Here is a 24,992-nt window from a genome sequence, read left to right on the forward strand (position 1 = left end):
GAATGCAAAGAGAGTATTGTGTGCCTGTGCTTTCAGATGTCAAACCTCAGACAGTTTCTGGATTGTTTCTTTTTTCGTAGCCAAATCTTTTCTCTTCAGCTTTGTGTTTTTTGTCTACGAAGCTACTTTTGCTCTGAGCAGTGAAGAGAAACAACAACTTGTTTTTGCACACACTGTGGGTTTAGTCCAGAACTGATAATCATTTCAGGCACATGATGCAAAGTAAAGATCGAAAAAGCTTTTTGTCATAATGACATTCAACTGCATTTTCTTTGTAACAAGAGTCCTTTTCTCGCCACAATCAGTTTCTGTAGTCGTTAACAGGAATTGTGAAATTAAAAGAATTCCATAACCTTTAAATCAGCGAGAGAGAGAAAGGTATCCTTTCATCATGGTGTTTGTAAGGAATGGTTCCTGTTTTCCCAGTTACAGTCACAAGAAAACAGGAACATGTATGAGTGAATGCACATGTAAACATGAGGAATTAACCCCCATCTGGCACATACACAAACTAAGGCTCCAAACACATACTCCCCATCCATGATTCTGCCTCCAACATCTGTTTTTTTGGGGGGAGAAATATAGGAGATAGGGAATACAGAATTTATGCAATCCATCATGCCCAAACCAAGACCTGACCAAAAGTGTATTTTCTAGTTTCTCTCTTTTCCACCCTGACTCCAAACATATTGAGTAAGATGCAGCTGGCTTCATTATAAATTGCTGAGTAGCAGATTTAGTTGTGGTTACAGTGTGAGACATGGAAAAAGCACATTCAAATGGTGTGACAACCTTACGTTTCAGCTCTGATATACAGACATACTTTGACAGTGATTATTGATCACAGTTTGTCATTTGAGATATCTGATCAGAATAAATATTGATTTTATTTTAACTTCTGTCACATTTTGCCCAAAACTATAAATGGTAACTTACTGTTCAAAACCATGTTATATCTACACACCATAAACACTCTCTCTCTGTCCTTCTGACCAGAACATCCGCTCCAAGGTGGAACTGACAGTGTGGGACCACCCTGAGGACCTCAGTCTGTCCTTCAGCGCTACCTGCCAGGACGGACAACCTCTGCCGGGCCTCAGGAAGTGTGCCGACCTCAAGATAGGAGACACGGTTAGTCTCTCTCCCACTCTGTTCAAAGGAAGTCATCTGGAGGTGGGGTAACTCAATGAATGATCCAACCCAATGGGCCCTCTTGAATTCGATTACAGCCTGTGGCCAGATGAAATCCGGGTTCTTCTCAGCGAGTGTCGGGGTAACTGGTATCCATGCTATGTTCAGAAGAGTCACCACGTACAGGATCCATCCTACTCAGACCATTCCATTGAGAGACAAAAGAAAGCATGTTGAGACTTGGCAGAGATGGTGAACTGTGACCTTTCAATCCTCTTAACGTTGAGGAGTAGAGTTCCTGTTTGATTAGATCAAACTAAAGCAGCTTCTGAGAGAAGGCTTATAACCTCCCTGGTAACAATATTGGCCCTGTGTGGAACTGTTGCCAGGTTTGAAATCGACCAGGCAAATAGCAAAATTCTGGAGAGCTGTAGCTACATTGTAAGCATCGTAGAGGCTACTCAAGGACAGCAGCGTTTGGTCATGTTGCTTACACATGTGCTTTACCATGTTCATGTGTCTCTTTTTAAAGTTAAACTCTATATTTTTAGTTCTGCTGTTATGACTAAGACTTAAAATCTTGTAAGAATCATGAAAATGCTCTGTGTTTTGCACCAGGGAGGTAGTGCATCCATCACAGGCAAACTGAACTGACAACTGAATCCAGTGACCGCCAAAGAACAGTACTAAGGCACCCAAAATTCCAGTTTGTTTTGAAGAAGGCAGTAGGAATAATGTGTTCATTCTCTTGTGGCTTCCTGCTCCTAGCCCAGTTGAGCCTGAGTCACTGGCAGAAACATGTAAGCCTCTTCTCAATCCACACTTGACTAGATTCATTCCTTCTCGATAGTTGCGAACAGCATGTTGTTTCGCTTGTCACCATCTTGACAAACCTTGTTGGATCTGCTAGCTGTTGTTATTGAAAAACGGATCCTGACACTGCTCAGTCATCACACTGGTATTTTGACAGCACTCTAACATGGCCAGGATCCAGATCGAAGAGATATTGGTCATTTAATCTCTCGGGTTCGGTCTCTCAGGTTTGGAACTTGTGCTGTTCTGTTGGCCAGTCTTATTCTCTGACTGGGAATGTGGTTTATAGTTAATGAAAGGTGTGGACAGTGGTCCTTTCCGTAGTGATGGACGAAGGTAGCCGTGAGAGCCTGAAGACTTGCATATTTTGCCTTACTCTTGGCTGAACGTCATTTGGATTCAGTTATGCTTTTGTTCTACAGAGATGTTATCCTGGACGGCTCACTGAAAGGCGAGGTGAAGAAAACATGGCAGCATTGGTTTCGGGGAAGGTCACTTTTTTGTGTGGAGGAGGGAATGTGGCAGTGTGTGAAGAAGGGTATGTGGCAGTGTGTGAAGGAGGGAATGTGGCAGTGTGTGAAGGAGGGAATGTGGCAGTGTGTGAAGGAGGGAATGTGGCAGTGTGTGAAGGAGGGTATGTGGCAGTGTGTGGAGGAGGGAACCGTTGGGCTAATTTAACTGGCAGGGAGGGAATTTACTTGGGCCTATGTTGGACATGTTTATCCTATTTTACATGGAATGCATTCTTTATTTGTTTTAAGCCAACAAAAGCCAAGGTCAGACGACCATAGACGATGCAGGATCACTGCATTTCTCAATCGCTTTGTATTCCGCCCCGCTGCTCCAAATCCCTATACCCGACACCCTTCCAGAAGGATCTCGGAGAGGATTTGCACAAGATCTATTGAAACAGCAGCGATGGGGCTACTTTGTACACGCCACCACGCAGAGTGCTGACCCTGTGGAATTCTTCCCTCATGCCCCAGTGTCTCCCTGCCCAGTTTCTTGTTTGTCTGGTTGAATGTAAGGATGGGGGATGAAGGTGGAAGGCTGTGGGAGCTGGGGAAGTATGCCAGTGAATAGGCGAAGCCCCTGTCTTCAAGGCCAGGGTGGAGATCCCAACTCTGGGCTTTGTCTATAGAGGGGTGAGGGTGACATGGGGGGCTGCATTTTGTGTTAGGGGCCCCTGAGTGGATTCACTCCAACAGCGTTTGTATAGATTCACTACATTCATATGAAAAAGAAATGCCAGGATGCTAGCGTGTGCTAGCCTGTCTGATTTCAAATGCCCCAGGCTCATTTGTAAATTAGCTTCAACCACTATAGCCTTTGACTGCCTCTTTCCAAGAATACAACAAGTGTTCCAAGGTGGCAGCCCCTCCACCCCCCCACAGAGGACATGCTGCAGCCGAGAGCCCAGGTGTCAGTCACAGCTCTCTGCAACCTCGCCACTGAGCCTGACGCATTTTAATGACCTCACACAAAGGTAGTCCGGGGGCTGGGTGGAACCAGACTCCATGCTGGAACAAAGAGCATGGTAACTAATGTCAGCCCAGCGATTTTTTTTGTTGGACCCACCATTTACTCTTTGAAATGGAATGGGCAACTTCAGAGTCCCTAACAGTATCCCGGCCCCTGCAGGAGGTAGTTACAGAGCAAGAGACAAAAAATTAAATTTGTCATTTCTAGATTAATTGCATGGTGACCTATGTTATCATATCAATGTCATGTTATTTCTTCGTCCATTGCAATAAGGATTCTTCAACTGAGCCCCTTAACTGGAGTCTCAAAGTTTACAGAGGCATTTTGAAAACACAAGAAATAAACACAAAGCCTTTAAGATAATAATTGTGTGGGAGAGTGTGTGGGTTCATAAGTAGCAGGGATGGCTGTACACTGCTTGTCTGTCAGTGTAACAGAGAGGAAAGCACTGATTCCTTATGTGTTGTAAAGACACCTGATTGCCTTTCCCCTCAAGCCTCTCATTCCTCTATCTCCTCATTGCTAATCATTTGTGCTACATTTCCTCATCAACCAGCTGTTAGGCAGAACTCTCTTTCGAAAAGTTGGTTGTTTTCCTGTGTCTCTCACCTCCCTGCCTCTCCTCCCCTCCCTGCCTGCCTCTCCTCACCTCCCTGCGTCTCTCCCCTCCCTCCCTGCCTCTCCTCACCTCCCTGCTTCTCTCCCCTCCCTCCCTGCCTCTCCTCACCCCTTCCTACCCACACCCACTCACAGCTCCACCCCCCACCCCACCCACACACATCCCCCTCCCCTTTACTCCAGCATCCCGCTGGCCTAACAAGCCACATGGTTGAGCTGACTGGCTTCCTCGTGACTCACATGTTCAGTAAATCCAATTTGGCCTCTTGTTAGCTCGTTAAGAGACCCGTGCTGGGCTGCCCCATAGTGGAGCTCAGGCAGAAAGGACCGCCATGCCTACGCCATGTGCTTTACTCACTGGGCTCTTCCCTCCCCATGTTCTCCCTCTGATACTATCCACTGCCCACCTCACAGCTCTGATGCCATACATTACATTTAGTCATTTAGCAGCCATAGCCTGCTCCTCCAAGACACCGTTATACTGTTTTGACGGACACAGACTGCAGCTGTGCTCCCCCCTTCCCCCCCCCCCCACACTTAGTCAGCTGTTTTCTGAAGGAAAAGAGAAGGTGAAAGATTGATGCCAAGGAAGACAGTCTTCTTTGAGTGACAGAATGATGCTCTCTCTCCCTGGTGAATGCAGGTCCATGTGTTCACTAGCTGCTGCCAATATCAGCAAGCCACGGATTTGAAAGAGTGTTTGGCTTGGGGTTCACTAAAGGCTGACTGACTCACTGACAGATGGGGCACTTTGCTGTGGACTTCAAAGCTTAGCATATTCCCTCTCCTCTGGCCCTCAGCCTCTAACATCTCCTCTAGCCCCTCAGCCTCTAACCTCTCCTCTGGCCCTCAGCCTCTAACCTCTCCTCTAGCCCCTCAGCCTCTAACCTCTCCTCTGGCCCTCAGCCTCTAACCTCTCCTCTGGCCCTCAGCCTCTAACCTCTCCTCTGGCCCTCAGCCTCCAACCTCTCCTCTGGCCCTCAGCCTCCAACCTTTCCTCTAGCCCTCAGCCTCTAGCCTCCTCTAGCCCTCAGCCTCTAACATCTCCTCTAGCCCCTCAGCCTCTAACCTCTCCTCTGGCCCTCAGCCTCTAACCTCTCCTCTAGCCCCTCAGCCTCCAACATCTCCAGACATTCTGTATATTTATTAGTTAAAAAGTTCTTTGCAATGGAATTCTTTGTAAGCTGTGAAAACTCCCGCATAAGGCCCATGCACAGATATTGGGGGGGGGGGGGGGGTTATGATTGTATTTGTTTATATGTGAGATCGGACACAACAGCCCATCTAACAAGAGGAAAACACTCTCCGCTCTTCAGGATAGGCAACACTGGACGTGGCAAGCTGCTCTGCAGGGGAGAACACTAACTAACGCTAGCTCATGTGACAGGCAAGAGGGAAGGTGGTGTCTCTTCGAATGACTTCCTTCCCTCAAAGCAATCATTTGGGTGGAGGACGTGAGCCATTTGCTTTAATTGTGTGTGATGACTCCAAGCCACTTCAAGATTTCTTCTGACGTCTCCTCTGTGAGATAAGGACAGATATGTAAACACAGCCAGGGTCAGGCACAGTTCACTTTCACAGTCCGGCTGCCCAGCCCATCTGGCTATTGTATAAAAGATAAAGCTTGTGATATATCTGGGTCATGCTGTCTGTATATTTCTGTATAGATGGACGGTCACAGTTATTATTTAATCAGCTGTAATGTTTGTTCAAAACGCTCCAAGATTGCTCTTTCTCAGGCGATTGTCTGAGTGTTTTGTCTAAAGTGTACAGTCAAAATCCGAAAGATCCCACACATCCAGTTGAATAATTGGTTCTATTTTGACCCTTTTGGTTTTGATCACTGTCCCAGGTGTCCTTCAAAGTGAGCGTGGACTCATGGAACTGCCCTCCCCGCGGCACTCAGCAGAGCTTCACCATCAGGCCCGTGGGCTTCAAGGACCGCCTCGAGGTGTCTGTCGACTACAAATGTGACTGTGGCTGCACGGGCCTCACCCAGGCCAACAGCTCCCGCTGCAGTTCCATCGGCGCGTACACCTGCGGCACCTGCCGCTGCGAGCCGGGCTACCTGGGCGCCCGCTGCGAGTGCCAGGAGGGCGACGCGGGCAGCCTGTACCTGAGCGCCTGCCGGGAGGCGGAGGGGAAGCAGACCTGCAGCGGGCGGGGAGAGTGCAGCTGTAACCAGTGTCTGTGCTACGAGTCCGAGTTTGGCAAGATCTACGGCAGCTTCTGCGAGTGCGACGACTTCTCCTGTGCCCGCCACAAAGGCATCCTGTGCTCAGGTGAGGACCAAACGTGGTCAGCCCCGGAGGCTGCACTATTGTATTTGGACAGTTTGACATGTTTGTTGTTTATTATATAGTAACTTATTAGGTTTTTACACGATTTGTGGTAACAACTGATGTTTTTTTTGTTTTGGGCATGTTGGAACATGGACTGATGAATCTATATATTTAATGAGGTGCAGTGTTTGATTGGACAGGTGCTGAGTAGAAGCGGTAAACTGGGTTGCCACATTACTACGAACGCTGCGTTTATGAGAGGAAACAGCTGGTTGCAAGTGTAGTATCCCCCACTACAGGTCTACCCTGCAGGTGTGTCTATAAAGTGTGTTTGAACGTGAACTGTATTTTTGTTAGCACTCAACCATACCTGTGCAGGGTGTGTCTTTGTGGTTTAGCAGACTTGAAATGCTTTAGAACCTGTAATGGTTCTGGCAAGACTCCAAATGTTCAAAGGGTGGCTGCAGTTAGTTCACTTTAAACTCTGTGTTTGTGCGCCTCTGGGATCTGGCTGGTCTTGATACAGAGTGCGTTAGGACCCTGGAGAGTTGGAATGGCACTGTTCAAGAATGAGTTCCAACAGGACATATTCCAAGTATTGTGAATGGAACTAGGCTATGTTTTTCAGCAACCTTTATCAGTTTTTCTGCTATTACATACATAGGCCCGTTCACTGTCTGTCTGACTCACGCTACCATTATTCCCAAGACAATAAAAAGAAAGGGAGTTGGTGTTTTTAGTTTGTTTGCAGTGTTTTGTTGTAAAAGTATTTATCTGAGGCTGAGGTTTAGCTGCTTAGCTAATCCTCTAGCTAGTTGGGTTTAAGAGATCTGAGGCCTGAGCTGCATTCTAATGTTCTAATTTTTCATTTAATATTCTCCTCTGGTTAAAGATGCATGTGTGTCAACCGTAGTAGCGTGGCCCTGTCTCGGGGTCTATCCCAGATAGCTGGGACCTGGCATCATCAGGCAGAGCAGGCTTGCCTGGGGTAGCTAACACCAACAGCTAGCCTACATACTAAATAGGCCGGCCTATTGGGTTCCCAGAACATTGGGTCCAAGCCTTACTGTGTTCTGGGTGGAGACCTGCTGCTGGAAAGAAGCCCTCTGGCTCCCCCCCAAGCCAACGACTGTTCCACTAAAACCACAGAGGAGGCTTTGTAACAGGGCTCCCTGTCTCCCTGGGCACCCTGACACAATGGCAGGGCCTATCTAACATCTATGTATCTATACTCGGTGCAAGAGTGTGTTTCGTTTAGTCAGCGAGACTCGGCAGGCCGGACAGATACAAAACGTTTGATTGTTTGTTGGTCGGTCGTCCATAAGATAAGCCGGCCAAGCCATTAAATGTTAACAGTCCAGTTCACTTCATCATGGCTTGTTCTTTTTGTCTCTCTCCTCCTCCTCTTCCACTCTGCCTGGTTGGCCCTGGTGATTAACGAGTTTCGGTTTTACCATTTTACTTCTCCTCGCTTTCTTTACTATGCTGGCACTGTTAATTGGTAACACCGTTAATTGTCAGGGTGTATAAACCGATCTTGTAAAATAAATGAGGTACTCCAGCCCTGTAAAGACAAACTGATTTTATTATGAAGGTCGTTCTCAACCTCTGTATGCAGTAAAATACCCTGTAAATGGTTTTGTTCTCTGTTTGGATTTGGTTACGCTCTGCTGCTTTGCAGCTTCTTTCCTCAGAAGAGAGGAGGTTTGGACTGAGTTCCAGAACTTGCGCTGACAAACGGCTAGAAGGCTCAGCACGAAATAAAGCTGGAAATCAGTTGGCACGGTGTCCTAAACGAGCTCTCTTTGTTAAACATCTAATGAAATAGATTCTCAATCGGAAGGTCTGGAAGTGTTCATCTCGGGAGTGTTGTTTTTGTTGGGTCATTCCAGCAGGCTATCCGCCTGTCCATCTGACACCCAGCTTGGTCGGAACTCACCTGTGTCAGTCATCGTTCATGTCTGAGGAGGCTGGAGCAGAGGGTGACAGTGTTGATGGATAGGCCTTGAGTCGTCTGCGAGACCCGGGTTGTCGATGCCGGTATGGCGCTCCATGAATGACCCAGGGGTGGGAGATGTGTGCTGCGTTCAGCAGGGTGCTGTTTGTGGAATGCTCATATGGCAACATACAACCTAGGTAGATGTGATATGAAAACCATGTGTGTGAAATTCTCTGCCTTTTGCCTCACCGTTGCCGCAGGATTCTGAACTATCGTGTTCCTCTCCAGGCTGTGACCTAGCGTCTCAGACCTGAGGGTGAAAGCCGCCTAGTCCTGTCTGGGGTTTGGACTCTGACTTCATCTCCCTGATTGGGTTACTGTGTCACTGGGCCAAACAGCATGCAGGGACTCCTGCTAGGTGATAAGGCTTTTTTGTTAGTCAATAAAAGACAGCTGTGTGGACTATGGGGAGGGCTGGTATGGGATGGCTGGTGGGGGCCCTGTAGTAAACACAGCCAAAGGTTAGTGTTTTTTTTTTTTTTTTTTTTTTTTTAACCAAGCTACTCTTTAAAGCAGTTGGACAGAACAGACACTTCATGTTGCTCAACAGCTAGTTAACCTCCAAGACTGGATTTGTAAAGGGTTTAATTTTATTGTGTTGTGTATTTCCTTTTGTCCCTTCACTTCTATACGCACATTCTGAAGCTTTTTTGTTTTGGCTCTGGTGAGGCCTTCTTCTCTGGGGACTGAGGATCGTCTTTGATGGCGTCCTAGCAACCATGCTGCTGTTTGCTCTGGCCCAGTCAGAGCAGAGTGTGAGAAGGACAGAGGCAGGCAGGCAGGCAGGCCACACTCCACACCCAGCTGTGGCTTCTGTCAGCTGCTCTGAAGCTGGAGTTCACTAGTAGCAGCCAGCCAGGCCCCTACAGAGTCTGCCTGCTGAGTCTCTCCACTACAGAGTCCCTCTCTGGAGCCACAGATGTGTCAATGTCACCACCGTCATTACATAGCTGCTCAGTTACACCCTAAACCCCCGAAATCGGTGTTGAAAGTAGTGGTGTATCTTTTCCCTACATTTGGGAAAAACCATTGTTGGAACTGGAGTAGTGATTTGTACACAGAGTTCAATTCTTCGGTGTGTTTTGTTTTTCCCTCCTTCACCCTCTGATGTGTGCCAGTGGGGGAGGGGAGCAGAGGAGGTGCACCCTTTGGTGCGTGCCAGTGGGAGCCCCAGAGAGCGCGTTCCTCAGCGCTAATCCGTAATCAGCCTCTGCAGATGGAAGGTCTGACATGCAGGAGATGGCGGGGAGAGATCATGGGTCAGGAACCTTAAGACTTCAGTGGGACACGATGGTTTGAATAATGAGGTAGCCGTGCGTGTGTGTGTGTGTGTTTAAGTGAGGGGAGAGAGGAGCCTGCGGTGTCAGTGTGATGGGAGGGGAGGGGGGTCATCTGACCTTGTGTTCATAGACTCTCTGTCTCTGTCTCGCTGTCTCATGCTATCCCAAGGCCGTGGTGTGCGTGTTCAGTCTGTCAGGATATCTACAAGGTGATGTAAGTGCAGGCAGATAGACGGTATGGAGAGAATTAGGCTGTTTTGGTTACATAAAAGGAATACGTTTAATTTAGTGTTTGAGAGTGAGTGAAAAGGTTTGTGTGTGAATACATTTACATTTAGTCATTTAGCAGACGCTTTTATCCAGAGCGACTTATAGTATGTACAGGGACATTCCCCCCGAGGCAAGTAGGGTGAAGTGCCTTGCCCAAGGACACAACGTCATTGTGCACGGCGGGGAATCGGGAATCGATCCGGCAATCTTCTGATTACTAGCCCGACTCCCTCACCGCTCAGCCATCTGACTCTACGTCCACACGAGAGAACTGTCAGCTGCTTGTTATGTAGCCTCAGTAAACCTTGAATGTGTAGTCCCCCGCTGCCTCACATCTGCTGTGTGTTCTGGGTAACAATCCAACCGCTGGGCTGCGCGCACCAGAAATAGCCTGGCTTCATTCTCCAGACTCGCACGTTCACCCACAAACCCCCTTTCCCTAAAAATAAATCTGCAGGCTCAGAGCCCTGTGTGCCCAAATGATGGGTGATGAGGGTAAGTGGGAACATGTATGTATGTGTGTGTCTGTGCATGCATGTGCCTGGCGTGTGCGACTGCTTTGGCCGTGCTTTATCGTATCAAAGAGAGACTCTGTCAGGACCCCCGCTATATCTTGTCATGATTGCTAGTTTGTAAGAGTTGAGTTTTCCCATTCAAAACATATGTTGCAGTTTATGGCTTTGCTTACCCAAAGAGACCCGTTTGACAATGTAGCTTGTCCTAACTGAATCCCCCTGTTCTGTTGTGAGAATGACATGAAAGGCCAGGGACGGAAAGGAAAATAAAGGAGGGTTGGGAAAGTCGTGAGATCCTCTGTCTCTGGATGAGATCCTGGCCTGCAGGCCATGTACTGAGGGATTAGTAGGAGACAGCAAACTGATAGGCCCAACCAGAGCCTGGACAAGTTGAAACGGAGGATAAAACGTGTCATGTGCGCCATCTTTAATATTAAGAGTATTAGCCAAAGGGTGCGAGTCTAGCTTCTGTTTCTCAATAAGAATAAGCAGAAACTCAGTCTCCATAAGGTTAAGCACTTCATAAAGGGTTTTGGCATAGTGGTTGTGGAGTAGATTTGTTTTATTTGTTGTGAGTTGAACTCACAGCAATTAGTAAACCTGCTCTTAGTTAATGTCTGGCAGAAAGCTCATTACGCTTTCACTACACAGGGCTTAAGAGTTGCTCGTTACATGAATTTAAAAACCCATCTTCGACAAAAATGTCAACCAGAAGGGTCCCGAGAAATAATATTTGTGAAAATATAATTTGTTTCCCCAAGCTGATATATTGTGTGATGCTGTGTAAGGCGTATTGTCTTGGGTTCTTATAAATAGAATTAAATGTAGAATTGAGAGCCATTTGCATCCTGAGAGCCTTGCCTGTGTGGTTTAGTGTTGGTGACTAATAAAGATGCTACCTGTCCAGCCCCAGGGTTATAGCTTCCCTGTGGCCCCGAGGTAAGGCAAGCCCCGGATGCTAGTTTAGTCTCGGACGAGACTGAACCTGACCATGACCTGAACTCCTGACTTCTGGTTAATGTTGGAATTTCAGTCTAATTGTGTTCCTTATTCGTCAGATGTGGTTGAACAGAGCAATAGAAAGACTTTCCTCTCATTTTGTGGTGGTTTCTGGCCTCCGTCTTTCATGATACACGGCAGGTACATCATGTCTGCCATGCACGAGGGTAATAAAAAGCAAAGCTGCCTAGGTGTTGCCTTTTGATTCTCGCTCTCTCTCTCCCCCCCCCCCCCCCCCCTTGTTGTCAGGCCAATCATGTAAGAAAGGCTTCCTTGTTCCCACGTTTACTTAAAGCAAGATTTGCCTCAACTGGCCCAAGTGGATAGCTACGAGGGACGGAAATTGAGTCTGAATAGGTACAGTTCAGGTACAATAGAGTATTTGGTTTTCATTTTGTGGGCTCTTGTGTGTTTTTACAACTTACACTAAAGTGGTACTAGCCCTGTGTGTGGCTCTGTGGAGGCGGGAGGTTCTGGGTGGAGACTCCGCCCCCTGAGTCCCCACAGGTCATTGGGCCAGGCTGTGGACTCGGACTCTTACCAGAACTGTTGCTGCCTGAAGAAGTTCAAAAGACGCAGCTGTCCAAATAGCAACTTTTAAGAAGCGTAGTGTGTAGCCCCAAGGCACCTCCGTCAGAGTGCTACGGCAAGCCTAACTCTCAGTCGGTCTCTCTTTCTCAGAAGTTTCTGTCAGGTAAACAGACACTGGGGACCAGGCAGGCTTGTAAGGCTGTACATGTCAGTTCATGATTCTATACCTGAACGGCAGGAGATCACGTTTACAAGGCCAAGTTGAGGCCTGATGATGGGAACCTCTTCTAATGGATGAGGTTTAAAAACTACATTTTCTGTTCAAGTTAAAGGAAGTGTGGTGGATGCACGCACGCATACACAAACACTGAGGTTTTTAAAACCTGCACACTCAGCAGTCAGTACAGGCAAAACCATTGGCCAGTGCACGCAAAAAGCAGCCATTAGGCAATCTCAAACCACAGTGTCTGGCCACAGTCCTAATCAAATTTTAGGTGGATTTGAAAACTAACTGGGAGAGCACTGTTGTTGCCTGGATGTGCTTGGAAAATAATGGCTATTATCTGTAATCTCTGTGGCGTTTGTCATGTCAACACTGTCAGGAAGGGCTGTCAATAACTGTAGTTACAGTCAGCTGCAGTAATTCTGTGAGTTTTATTGGGTTGAAGAACTCTGTGACCTGTTTTGAAGATGAAAAGGTTGGGAGTGGGTGCCATCAATGCAGGCTATATCAAATCCCATTGTCTTTGTTTTTTTTAAAGCAGCAGAAATCATATGAGAGTATAATGTTATGTAACATGACAGATTGAGCACAATAGATTGGAATGTGTGTTTAAATTGCAGGATTAGGTCTTGTCCTGATCTTAAAATGTGACTTAGCTGAGCGTAAAAGAAAGAGCTTGTCCTGGCCTGCTTACTTGAACAAGAGAAATATTTAGTTTGAAGTAAGTTTAAATCAGAAGCTGACAGAGGTGGCAGTCGCTTTAGAGCGGAGCCTGGAGGGGGAACAAATTGCTCACATCCAATAAACATGAAAACTATAACACACGCACGCAGGGCAGAGCCAAATGCAAGGTTTGAACAGCAATACAGCTGGGAACTGTTAGGAACGTGCAGTGGATCAGTTTAGCAGACCGAGTGGGCGACACACATCTCCTCCTGTGCCCACTCACTCTCTCACTCACTCAGTCACTCTCTCACTTTGTTATGACAACTCTAATAGTGCACAGACTGTATGCTCCAGATGAAAGTTTTATTTTATGTGACCCCCCCCATCTCCAGTTATCTGCTTTTTTGTCAAATCTGACCAGCGTTGACTTTGTGTACATCGGGAGACGTCACAGAGAGCCTTTTTCAGTACTGTCTGCTTTTGTTGAGGATTGTATAAGCTCTGATCCCACTGCAGCATTTCAGGATGTAGTTCACAGATCAACAAAGGAAGACTGTAACACAACTCACGCCTATTATGTCTGTGTTCGATGGAATGGGCCCGTGGCGGTGGCAGCCGAAATCTTTTAATTTCAGAGCAACATTGTCCTGTCCTGTTCAGTGTGCCACTGCATGAAGCTTTATTTCACTGACATCTTATGTCCCTTCAGACAGGCCAAATCAGCCGTTTATGGGCTTTTTTACTCCTTGAAACGATGGCATCTCTATCTCCTTCTGCTGTGTGCTGATGTAAGGATTGGTGTGTGTGTTTGTGTTTAATGTTTGTACCATAAAAAGGTACTGTATATTTTAGCTTCAGTTCAAACTCCTCTTCTGTGGTATAATTCAGTATGGTGTCGCTATACAGCAGCAAACTTCCCATGGCCTCGAGTCATACAAATAATCCAGTGCCTTGTATTCTCCTAACTCGGCTTGTACATGAACATGCTGCGTGTTTTCCAAGCAGAGACGTATAAAGGAACCACCTAATAGACATGGCTCAACCACTAGCCATTTTAACATAGTATAACCCTTTACTGTGGTCCCTCTAATACAACTCTTTGAGCCAGCTCTTTGTGACAGCACCAAAAAAAGCCTCTGCAATAAAATCTAATTCAAAAACGTATGATTAAATTGTGTGGTCAAAGTGATATTGTTCTGCTGTCTAAGCCCTCATTAAAGTCAGTGTTCCAAACAGTTCTCAAGCACAATGAGTGCTATAATAGATTGATCTGAATCTTTGAAATGGATTGGACTCCATGAATGAGCTTTAAGACCATGTCCTGTTCTCAGCCTACAATATACATTTTATGTGTTTCCATTTTTCAATGTTCCGTTATGTACACAGTACTTTGTATCCTTGGCCCACCTAAACATACAAAGAAAAGTTGCCCCAAAAGCCAAAAAATATCAAAAATGTAAAGATTTGTAACACAAATAGTATTCCACCAAGGTCTGTCCGTATCCACTGTCCTGAGAGCAGGAAATGGATGCCTGCTTCCTGTTGCATATAGGGGCCTGGAAGTCAGAGGGCATGTTTTCCATTGGGAGGGAGGGAGTAGCAGACACAAATATATATATATATATATATATATATATATATATATATATATATATATATATATATATATATATATATATATATATATATATATATATATATATATACACACACACACCACTGGACCGGGACATGGTCAATGCCTCTGAAGGAGAGGTCTTAGTTTCAGCTTGGGGAGGGAGAGCCGTCGCCCTTTTCTGCCACTTGTCAGTGTAACTTTCAGCCTGGAAATACCAGAAAGCTGCTATGTCACAACATGGAGAAGTTGAGTTCTCCATGACTCTGATCCTGCACTCTGCAGGGGACTTTGTGACTGAGCATGACTGTGAACAGGCCATACTTAGTTGTATCACACATCTCTGGCATTGCACAGTTCTGTTCCTGAGCAATGACCATTCGTCAACCCAGCGATCTCCTCGGAAGGATATGGAGTTTTCCTACTTCTATGTTTGCCTGAGCTTTTTTCTCCCTCATTGTTGAAAAGTAACATCAGAGCCATGGCGATTGAAAAGCTAGGGGTCTATAGTAGAAGCCTTTGCCCAGCGGCAGCAGCGGTGAAGTGTTGTTGGGCATTTTGACAGAGGACACAGCTGAACACAATCAATTGACCTCCCTAACCATCTCTTTCTTTTTTTTTTTTTTCCTCTTTCTTTCTCTCTCCTTTTTTCTGTGCCGTGAGAAGAACATGGATGGTGAGTCAAGCAGGACTCTGAGACAGGCAGACAGGAACTATTTGGAAACGAATCCAGGCCTGCAGTGGTGGCTTGTTCCAGACTCCTCAGACAAAAATAACTCCTTGAGGAAACACTCTGTTTATTTTTGGGGGCCTCTTATAAAAATGACCCGCGTCTGTTTACCCTTTCTCTGTTTTCGTGCTGAATCTCTCCCCCGTTCCTCTCGTTCATACAGGACACTTCATCTCACATACAGCAAGACAGGCACGCAGTACAGAAAGACAACAGTCACTCTGAGGCACACTTATCCAGAATTCCAGCACCTCTCTTGACACCGAAAATGGATCCAACCCCAAAGTCAGCCACACTGTACCAGTTCCTGTCCTGTATTTCACCCAGCAGTCTCCCACATCCTAAGGGAAGCGCTTCCTCGGTTCCCACAAGGCACCCCAGTGCTGAAGGGGGTGGAGCTCTCTCACACCAAGCTGCCACTTTAGGACTGACTTAATTACCCCTGCTCAGAGATTTAGAGACAGGATAGATGGTGGTCTCTTCCACCCTTTGTTCTTCTCTGCCTCTTTTATTCTCTTTTTTTTTGCTCTCTTGTCTGTCTGTCTGTCTCTCTCTCTCTCTCACTGTCTCTCTCTCTCTCACTCACTGTCTCTCTCTCACTCACTGTCTCTCTCTCACTCACTGTCTCTCTCTCTCACTCACTGTCTCTCTCTGTTACCTAGGGAAAGATTGTTTGGCCACAGTTGCAATGATGTGAAGGGTGCAGTGACCTACATCCACTCAGCAGACAGAAAGAGAGCGAGAGAGACTCAGCAGAGCTTAACAGGACACAAGGTCCCTAGCTAGCCTCTATGATGTTCAGTCCCCCAATTCCCATACCTATCATGTATCTTAGGTCACATAATGTGCAAAGCCAAGGCACACAGTAGCTTCTCCTGGTGGTCACAACGGTCATGCCTTCTAAAGCCTAATTTATACTTATGTCGCCGACACTTTTGAAATGGTTGCCGACGGGGAAATAAGTGTCGCTCAGGCTGCTGCACGGGTCAGGGTAAACGTGAAGGAACGACACGCTGCAAGGGACTAGAATACAGGAGTGGAACTCAGCAGCCATGACCCCCCCCCCCACACACACACACACACACACACACACACCCCTCTTGTCACTGCGCCTGTTTATCTCTGTGTGTGATCTCGCGGCCGGAGTGGATGTCAGGACGTCCCAGAAATGAGAGAAGAGAGGCTGCCCGGCAACAATGGGTGTGATCCATAACACACTAGTGCCCATGCGCCAGACATCTGGTTGTAGGCGTGAGGGGAATTTGGTGATGATTACAGAATTGGGAGTTTACATACAGACTAGTGTTGGTATTTTGTCTCGTGTCCTCCCAAATCTAGATCAGAAAAAGGACCTGTTTGGATGTCCAAATGAGCATTTTAATGATAACATGATTTTTATACGTTTATTGATAATACCCTCGTTCCAGTACACCCAGTATCTACAAAACTGAATACTCATTACCAAACAAATGTCTGAGGGGATGGGGTTCTGCCCATGGACTGGTATCAAGGCTGGATGAAAGGAAGGAAATGGATGTGATATTATCAGAGGAAGTGCTTGCTTGTTATTTACACACAAATACACAAGGTTGACTAGCATGGGTATTCAAGAAGCAGCTGAAGTAGCAACAGGTCATGACTTGTTTAAGCACTAAATCAGCCCTCTCAGACTAGCCCTGTCGGAGAGATACACTCTATTGACTGTGTATTTTCTCTCATAGAGTTCAAGCTCCTTTCCCATGAGGTTGTGTGTCTTCTGTGTGTCAGGACAGGAGGGGTCAGGACTGGGTAGAAGGCTGCAGTCGTGGCTGTGCTGGTGACAGAGCTGTCGACAGCCTCCGCAGTCGTTCTGGGTTTGGGTGTGCCGTTCTGACCGTCCGCAGGGATTAATGTGACCAGTCTCAACTTTTCCACCTCTTTAAAACGGATTCTACAGTCTTGATTTCCTGTACTCTGACTTTTGCATGTCGCACATTTGTATTACATTTTATTATGGATTTGAAAGAATTTAGTTCAATTCTTTGCTTGATTTGGTATGCGCAAAACAACTTGATTTTGAATTCTCCAGTAATAGACAGAACTTTGAAAAAGCTTTCATTCTCTTTTTAGAGAAACAACTTTAACAATGTAAGTTAAATAACTTTTCTCTGTACTTCTATAGAGGTTCTTCTGTAATGGATTATTCTGGCTTACTGTCCTTTGCCCATATTTTGAACAAAGAACATCCACTCACACACAGATAGCAGTAATTACATTAGTAAGCATCCGACATTCCCCTGCCAGCCTGCATCCATCTTCACCATGAACCAGGAAGCACTGGAATTCATTATCTAGAAATAGTGGAGGTCTGCCCCATAGACACACCACCATACCACAGCTGTTGTAGAACTATGGGATTGGCAGTTGTAGAACCCTTTATGTCATTCACTTTAAGGTAATTATAAAGCAGATGAACTTAGGTTCTCCTAAAGGTACCTAATCCCCAAAGAATCCTTCTGACTGAGGCCGACACCTGGATTACATTAAAGCTGCTAGATTAGACCAGACCAGGGTTCTCTCCTCTCTCCTCTCAAACGTTGTCTTGCGAGACGCAGTTTCTATTCCCTCAGTAACTCTGCTGGAAGAAGATGTGCTTCTTCTGTTCTACCCTGGACAGCCCTGCTACCTCAGTTCCTGGGATTGGCCTGTCCAAAAAACCTAGCTGCATCACTTTTAACTTGTGTATGTTATTGACCTCTATAATACTGTGACTGAGCTGTCCCAAAATATCTGGGCACCCTTCTAAGTCACCCTCGAGCTTCCAGCTGTGGTGTGGCTCAGCTCATGCAGCCGGCCTGGTTGTTCTCTGGTGTTACTCACTGGCTGGGTCTCTGGGCTTTGGCCTTGGCCTGAGCGTCTAGGCCTGGGTCAGGGCCTCTGGGCTTGGGTCAGGGCCTCTGGGTCAGGGCCTCTGGGCCTGGGTCAGGGCCTCTGGGCTTGGGTCAGGGCCTCTGGGCCTGGGTCAGGGCCTCTGGGCCTGGGTCAGGGCCCCTGGGCTTGGGTCAGGGCCTCTGGGCTTGGGTCAGGGCCTCTGGGCCTGGGTCAGGGCCTCTGGGCCTGGGTCAGGGCCTCTGGGCTTGGGTCAGGGCCTCTGGGCCTGGGTCAGGGCCTCTGGGCCTGGGTCAGGGCCCCTGGGCTTGGGTCAGGGCCCCTGGGCTTGGGTCAGGGCCTCTGGGCTTGGGTCAGGGCCTCTGGGCTTGGGTCAGGGCCTCTGGGCTTGGGTCAGGGCCCCTGGGCTTGGGTCAGGGCCTCTGGGCTTGGGTCAGGGCCTCTGGGCTTGGGTCAGGGCCTCTGGGCCTGGGTCAGGGCCTCTGGGCTTGGGTCAGGGCCTCTGGGCCTGGGTCAGGGCCTCTGGGCCTGGGTCAGGGCCTCTGGGTCAGGGCCTCTGGGCCTGGGTCAGGGCCTCTGGGTCAGGGCCTCTGGGCCTGGGTCAGGGCCTCTGGGCCTGGGTCAGGGCCTCTGGGCTTGGGTCAGGGCCTGGGTCTGGGCCACTGGGAAGTGTATGAATTGTAAAACTACCTCCTCTGGATGGTGGCTGTACATTTCTCAAACTGATATTGGATGTTATGTCAAACACAAGTGGTAGTACAAGGCCTCGCCATCTATCTTCCCTCTCAGTGTATGTTCAACAACATTTGAAAGTGAATGAATGTGTTCATTGTGGGGTCTTCAACAACTGGCATGGAAGTTCCAGCTGTCCCAGCCTCCGTCAAGGCCTCCCCTTGTCTCAGAGCAGTGTTGCAGTGCTGGGAGATGTTTGCCAGTGGACCACTGAGACTAATCAGTGTTTGAATAAGGATTATCGACCCTGCTATACTGTGACATCACACCCCCAGGCACTGCTGGCTGTGGGTGGCTTTGGACGTCCTATTACTTAATAATAAATTCATTGTTTTTAAAGCATTAATAATGTGTTAATTGATACAGACATTGAATATGTATTTTTACATGTGCATTGTATGTATAAAAAAAGATTGTGTACATAGGGTATGTTGACAAACATCATCTCTCCAGCTGACAAGCCTCAGAATGTTGAATCGTTGACAGACAGAAACATGCTTTCATGTAAAGATAAGGCTGCGTTTGTCTGTTAGAATACGGTCAAAGCAGATTGTAAAAGGATGTATGCGTTGTGTGTCAGGTATTGCTTTGCTAAGTTTCCTCTACTCAACCTCTCCTCTCCCTCTCCTCCTCTCCCTCCAGGTCACGGGGAGTGTCACTGCGGGGAGTGTAAGTGTCATGCGGGCTACATCGGGGACAACTGCAACTGCTCCACAGAGATCTCCTCCTGCATGTCAGAAGACGGGCAGACGTGCAGCGGCCGTGGCCACTGTGTGTGCGGACGCTGCCAGTGCACAGAGCCCGGAGCCTTTGGAGACTCCTGCGAGAAATGCCCCACCTGCCCCGATGCCTGTGGCACCAAGAGGTACTGTAGGCCCACAGGGGCCTCATACCAGACCTGGCTTCCACACCTACGCCCCACTGTCCAAACTATTCACTAGAACTGTGAGCGTATTGCAATCAACTGCAATCTATATCCATCCATGACACTTCATGTGTGGACGTCAGACTTGGAGCTTGAGTATACAGATGTAACAGTGTGGGATGGTAGCTATTCCCCATAGAGTCATTAGCTTGGCCTGAACTCGGCCTCCATAACAGAGGTTACATTTCAGTCAAGGTCAATGGTGGAAAACCTCCGCTAACTATATCTTTGGGAGACAAGGACATCAGTAAGATAGTTAAGAGAACTCCCATTCCGGTGGTGACCTGACGGAATGAGGATGCTTTTCCACTTTTCAGTGATTTCAGCTGTGTCAGTGTGTCAGCACTGTGGACTGGTCGAGGTCAGTGTGCTGTCATTAGTAAGCCCTTAAACCCCCTACTCACACATGGCTCCTTAACTGAGGTAAAAGGGGGCCCTTTGAGACTTGAACTCTGACATGATCTGATAGCGGGTCACCATGGTTTTGCTGGGAACACATCGAATGTTTTGAGCTGTGGCGACCGTGTCTAATGGCCCCTGTGGATGTGCCTCCTTCTCCCCCAGGGAGTGTATCGAGTGTCGCCTCTTCAGCACGGGAAGACTTGCCGACAACCAGACCTGCCAGCGTCTGTGTAAGGACAAGATCATCACAGTAGAAACTCTCAGTGAGTACCACCCTGCTCCTTACGCACGCACGCACACACACAGCAGGCCCTGTTATATCTGTACCCTCTCCACTCCCTGTTGATTAGTCCCTTCTGTAGAGCCTCACCATAGCATAACATCCTATACTGCTGTATGTTGAAAGTTACTTACTCCAAACTCACCAGATCCCTCTGCGCATACACACACACACACACACACACTCAAATACACACACACACACACACACACACACACGTACAGATGGCACACACAGCAGTGTCTGTAATTACTGATGATGATATGCTTTCAGGAAGAGTGGGCAGCCATGTTGATGTTATTATCTGGCGAGTGTCAGTCTGGGCATCTCATTGCCAACTGGACATCTTCGCTCCCCAATATAGCATGCGATAGCAACCAAACCCCATCATTATGTTCAAAGAACGCAACCTATTAAAATATGAAAAAGCTCGGCAGACCACACTTCCTCACTAACATGAGCACGACAAAAAACCACAGACACACACACAATTGTCCCTGACCTACTCATCTAAACAAACGTGTCTTTATCTGCTTCCATAAGGCATTGCTCTAGCTCCAAATGCTTAAATATGTTAATGTCATGGTTAATACGGGGAGAATACTGAGCCACTCCCAGGGTTTAGAGCCCCTCTTCTGAATGTTTTATTCGCCCCAGCCTGGAGGCAGACCTGTGTCTAGGAATGTACATATTAATAAGTCAATGTTGTGTTTGAAGGCATTGTGATGCTGGCTGGTATGCACAGAGAAGAGGAGGCTGGTGGGTTCTGAGGCTTGTTAAACTATTTAAAGGCCTCCTCCGTGTCGCCCCAGCAAGACCCTGTCTGTCTGTCCACCATCAGAGGCCTTTCATAGAATTCTCTGCCATTCCAGCCATCTGACTTTGCTTAACGAACTCCACATGTACATTCCGGAAACGTCAGGCGTGGGGGCCTGTGGGAGGGGGTTCGGAGTGCTTGAGACTGGAGTGCTCTCACTTCCTAGTCTCCTCAGAGCCGTTGAAGAATTTCAATGAAGATTACAAACAAACGGAGGAGAAGCGACGATGTCCTTGTCCTGTTCTCGCTGTGGAATGTGACTGTTCCCATCCCAAGAGCGCTTTCACAACCGAGCCATGCATCTTCGACATTATGTAAAGTGATCCGTGTTTGTGTGTGGTGCTGGCAACCCTCTTGTTTTCCCCCGTCTTTCTCTGGCCTCCCTCCATGCTCTGAAGCTGACGTTAACGGCAGCTGTTTTAGCAATAGAGACTCATTGTCTCTCTCTCTCTTCTGCTTCCAGAAACGGAGGACCCCAACGCCGTCCTCTGCTTGTTCAAGACCGAGAACGAATGCGTCATGAAGTTCACTTACTCGGAACACGCCAACGGACAATCTGTCCTCACAGCTCTGGAAGAGCCAGGTGAGTGGACACATGTGCGCTCGTAGCATGGGAGGTCATCCCTACATCTCACAACTCCATAAGAATCAACCTGAACGGGAGAGACTGCAGTAACAGAGAGGCGGTCTCGTGTTCTGTCCTTTCAGAATGTGGCGCCGCGCCCGACGCCATGACGGTGCTGCTGGCTGTGGTTGGCAGCATCCTGCTGGTTGGCATCGTGCTGCTGGCCGTCTGGAAGCTGGTCATCACCTTCCACGACCGGCGAGAGTTTGCCCGCTTCCAGAGCGCGCGCTCCCGTGCACGATACGAGATGGTGAGGGTTATTTCCTTCTCTGCCTGACCGATTAGTTGGATATGGGGTTGTTAGGAGGTCAAATGTCTCACAGTGGACTTGATTGAGCATTGGCCGATCCAAGGACATCCTGTGATTGAAGTCCTAAAAACCCAAATGGCACAAGTGACGTCAAGCCCACCTTTTTAATGTTTTTCAAATGCTAAAACGTAAGGTTAAACTACTACTGCTGTTAATCAGTCGTCATATGTCGTCAGTTGAGATGCAATTATTTGCCATCTAGGTCAATGTTGTCCACCTTTTTTATGTTGAGTTGTGGAATGTAGGCTAGAGGTTATAAAATCACATTGTGGTGTACTTCTAATGTTCAATTGGAGCATTTCCCACATTCTCACTGGCCCAGTAAAATGAACCCATATGTTGTGGAGTGGGTAAAAGACACCCGTAGGTCTCATGGTGCAGCAGTGGTGTAAGATACAATCTGTATGACTATAATAACTACTGGACGATCACTGTGCATGATCTAACTAGACGCTTCCGCTGACAACATGTCATGTGCTGATTGAAACCATCAGCTCACTTTGGGCCTCCTAGAATTGTCAGTTGGAGAATGATTCGGCTCACAGGGATTAACTTGAAACTTGGACCTCCTTTATCATGTGCATTCTAATGAACCTCCTGACCCATTATCTCTCTTCCTGTTTTCTCTCTCGCTCCCTAGGCCTCCAACCCACTGTACAAGCAGCCCATTTCCAGCTACCCTGTAGAGACTGACTTTAACATGTGCGGGAAGAACTACAACGGAGCAGTCCACTGATCCATCACCACGGGGGTGGTGGGGAGGGGCACGGCAGGACCGGTCCATTATAAAAAATTAAAAAACACAAAGTGGGGTGGGAAGGGAATGCAGGGGTATGAACTCAATGGTCCACTGAGGAAGATTGATAAACAGAAGTGAAATGGACTGGACTTTTTCTAAGAGGGAATGTGTGGCCTTCTTGAGGAAGTGCAGTGACTGTGGTGATGTGGTGAAATGAGATGTGACTTCTGCTCTGGTCCATGTGACACGAGGCTGTCAGAGCGGGGGAACCCAGCACAGCAGCTGCGAACCAAGGACTCCTGGAGCTCCTGTGTGAAGGGCAGAGATGAAGATGTGCTCCAAGTTTGTGTACTTTGGTAACACATGGATGTTAGAAGTGGAACAGAAGTCTATGAAGCCCTATCTGTCACAGACTATTTGAGTGCATTTGCCAACTTTACATAAACTGTAACTCTTAAGCAAGCAGCAGTATACCTTGTACAGACCAGGCAAGGCATTGACTTATATTTGTATGTATATTTTTTTAGATTGTCAACTGCCTTTCCTGCTGCCAACTATGCACCCTAGTTCCCTGCTAACTAGTGGATACCTTGAGTACAGACAGGAAGTGTTGATTTTGTAAAATTCAAGAGCACATATTTTTGACTGATGGGGTACTAACTTTAGGAGAGCAGTAGACTTCTCACCCTTGTTTTGCACAGCAGGTAATAGGAGTCCGTTTCAAAGTCACTTAAATTAATCTGACTATATGCTTTTGGTGTCTATGGTCACACTGTCTTTGCACTCCCCGCTACACTCCTTTAACCCTGATTTCCAAATCATCCATCAGCCATGCTTGGAGATCCAAAAGGCCTGGACAGGGGATCATCCATGTCCTGGTGTATTGGTTATCATACGACTATAACATCTAGGAAGTCATTAAATATTTTCATAAACGGATAGAGCCTAGGCAAGGGATTGATTTGGAATCAAGCACGTGACTGCAATGTGTCTTGTGTTCAGCCTTGTGGACATAGGTGTACATCTTCCTCCATCTCCCACAGGAGACGGGGCCAGAGCCTGGCTCCTCAGAGAACCGGCCTGTGGCAGGAGATTGGAGGGGCACGTGCACTGTGGCCTTTTGGGGGTAGTCCTAAGAAGTGCGTGTGTATGTACGTGTGTTCACAACATGTGCGTGCATGTTACGCTCTGTGTGCATGTGTGTGGTGCCAACCATAAGAATCACTTCAAAACTTTCAAACTGCCTTGGGCTTACTTGTGTATGTTGGGTAATGAATTGTCCCAGACAGTCTTCTTGTGCAGCGTTGAACCTTTCTCATGGATGCAATATCCCGCAATACAGGACATACTGTAAGTATACAACAGATCAATAAATGACAGACTTAAATGAAAATGAAATATTTCTCAAGTTTTTTTCTTCTTGATTTCTTGAATTAGACTTCTACAAATGCAGCTCAATGGTTATTTAAGAAGAGGGTGGGGGGTGAGGAATGAATGTGCACTGGTGTTTGCAGAGGGGAAGGGAACTGACCCAATGTTGAGAGAGTAATGAATTGGCCATTTGTTTTTGCCCGTGAGTGTGCAAAACATGAGTATGTTCTTTCACTGACATTGCACCAAGAATCACTCCACCCCTCAGACCCAGTGTCTGGTGGTCTGTTGACCCTGCTCACACACAGGGAGGGTGGGCTTGTTCCTTCTGTGATGCCCCCCTGTTACACGTCCCTGGATGATTTCCCCCCCCTGTTACACCTCCCTGGATGATGCCCCCCCCTGTTACACCTCCCTGGATGATGGCCACCCTGTTACACCTCCCTGGATGATGCCCCCCCCCGTTACACCTCCCTGGATGATGCCCCCCCCCCTGTTACACCTCCCTGGATGATGCCCCCCCCCCCCTGTTACGCCTCCCTGGATGATGACCTCCCTGTTACACTTCCCTGGATGATGCCCCCCCCCCCCTGTTACACCTCCCTGGATGATGCCCCCCCCCCCCTGTTACGCCTCCCTGGATGATGACCTCCCTGTTACGCCTCCCTGGATGATGACCTCCCTGTTACACCTCCCTGGATGATGACCTCCCTGTTACACCTCCCTGTTACACCTCCCTGGGCCACTACTTCAGATGTAGACTCACACC

At 47.6% G+C, this 24,992-nt stretch overlaps 1 protein-coding gene across 1 annotated transcript in view; it reads left to right on the forward strand.

Annotated features, from left to right (window-relative positions):
- The window catches only part of itgb5 (integrin, beta 5), a 31,043-nt gene extending 6,793 nt beyond the window's left edge, over positions 1-24,250 (forward strand). The window contains exons 9-15 of the mRNA XM_084688992.1: positions 997-1,131; positions 5,897-6,326; positions 19,397-19,619; positions 20,244-20,344; positions 21,642-21,761; positions 21,887-22,053; positions 22,754-24,250. Of these exons, the coding sequence (XP_084545118.1) occupies positions 997-1,131; positions 5,897-6,326; positions 19,397-19,619; positions 20,244-20,344; positions 21,642-21,761; positions 21,887-22,053; positions 22,754-22,849 (1,272 nt within the window). The 3' untranslated portion in view covers positions 22,850-24,250. The remainder of the gene's footprint in view (positions 1-996; positions 1,132-5,896; positions 6,327-19,396; positions 19,620-20,243; positions 20,345-21,641; positions 21,762-21,886; positions 22,054-22,753) is intronic.
- Positions 24,251-24,992: the final 742 nt, after the last annotated feature.

This window comes from Hypomesus nipponensis, chromosome 23 (assembly GCF_054491055.1).
Source record: "Hypomesus nipponensis isolate SF chromosome 23, ASM5449105v1, whole genome shotgun sequence".
NCBI lineage: Eukaryota > Metazoa > Chordata > Actinopteri > Osmeriformes > Osmeridae > Hypomesus > Hypomesus nipponensis.